This window comes from Orycteropus afer, unplaced genomic scaffold, assembly GCF_000298275.1.
Source record: "Orycteropus afer afer isolate SDZICR_OR568_19922 unplaced genomic scaffold, OryAfe1.0 scaffold00295, whole genome shotgun sequence".
Classification (NCBI taxonomy): Eukaryota; Metazoa; Chordata; class Mammalia; order Tubulidentata; family Orycteropodidae; genus Orycteropus; species Orycteropus afer.
This window is the reverse complement of record NW_006921882.1, coordinates 617,871-618,427: the sequence shown is the minus strand read 5'-3', so window position 1 is coordinate 618,427 and position 557 is coordinate 617,871. Positions and strand designations below refer to the sequence as shown.

The 557-nt window shown below is 53.9% G+C and overlaps 1 protein-coding gene across 1 annotated transcript in view; it reads left to right on the top strand.

The window, feature by feature from the left end:
• CDH26 (cadherin 26) overlaps window positions 1–557 on the top strand; it is a 63,623-nt gene that overhangs the window by 27,772 nt on the left and 35,294 nt on the right. The window contains exon 8 of the mRNA XM_007951513.2: window positions 349–534. Within this exon, the coding sequence (XP_007949704.2) occupies window positions 349–534 (186 nt within the window). The remainder of the gene's footprint in view (window positions 1–348; window positions 535–557) is intronic.

Below are 557 nucleotides of genomic sequence, written 5' to 3'. Positions count from 1 at the left end.
GTCTGGACCACCCCAAGGGGAGCAGAGCAAGGAGCTTCAGTCCAGAAAGCAGGGACTGGGATGCGGATTATGACTTTTAGAATTCTAAGGAAATAGTGCATTGTGTTGGATTGGAGAGTACTTTCCAAATTGTTCAGCTGGACACATCCAATCACAGACAGAAGAGATGTGGCTGGTTGATGGTGACTCTGCTGTGGCAGACAGGATTTCCCATCCCTCAAGGCCATGGTCAACAGCAGAAGTAGCAAGGCTGCTGGGCCGGGGCCCCTAGCCTCCCTTCCCTTCTGTTCTCTCTGCACTGGCGTTTCTCCGTGGCGCTGCCTCTGAGACGCCGGTTGCTTCTGCTAGTATCACCTGCAGATTCCCGAAGGCCGAGTCAGCCCCAGCGCGCTGCACCTCCAGGTCCACGATGGCGACTCGCCCCTGACGTCAGCTTGGAGAGTAAGATTCAACATCTCCAGTGGCAACGAAGACGAGCATTTTGACATTTCAACGGACCCCGACACCAACGAAGGAGTTTTAAGTGTCATCAAGGTAAAGCTCTAACTGAAGACGGG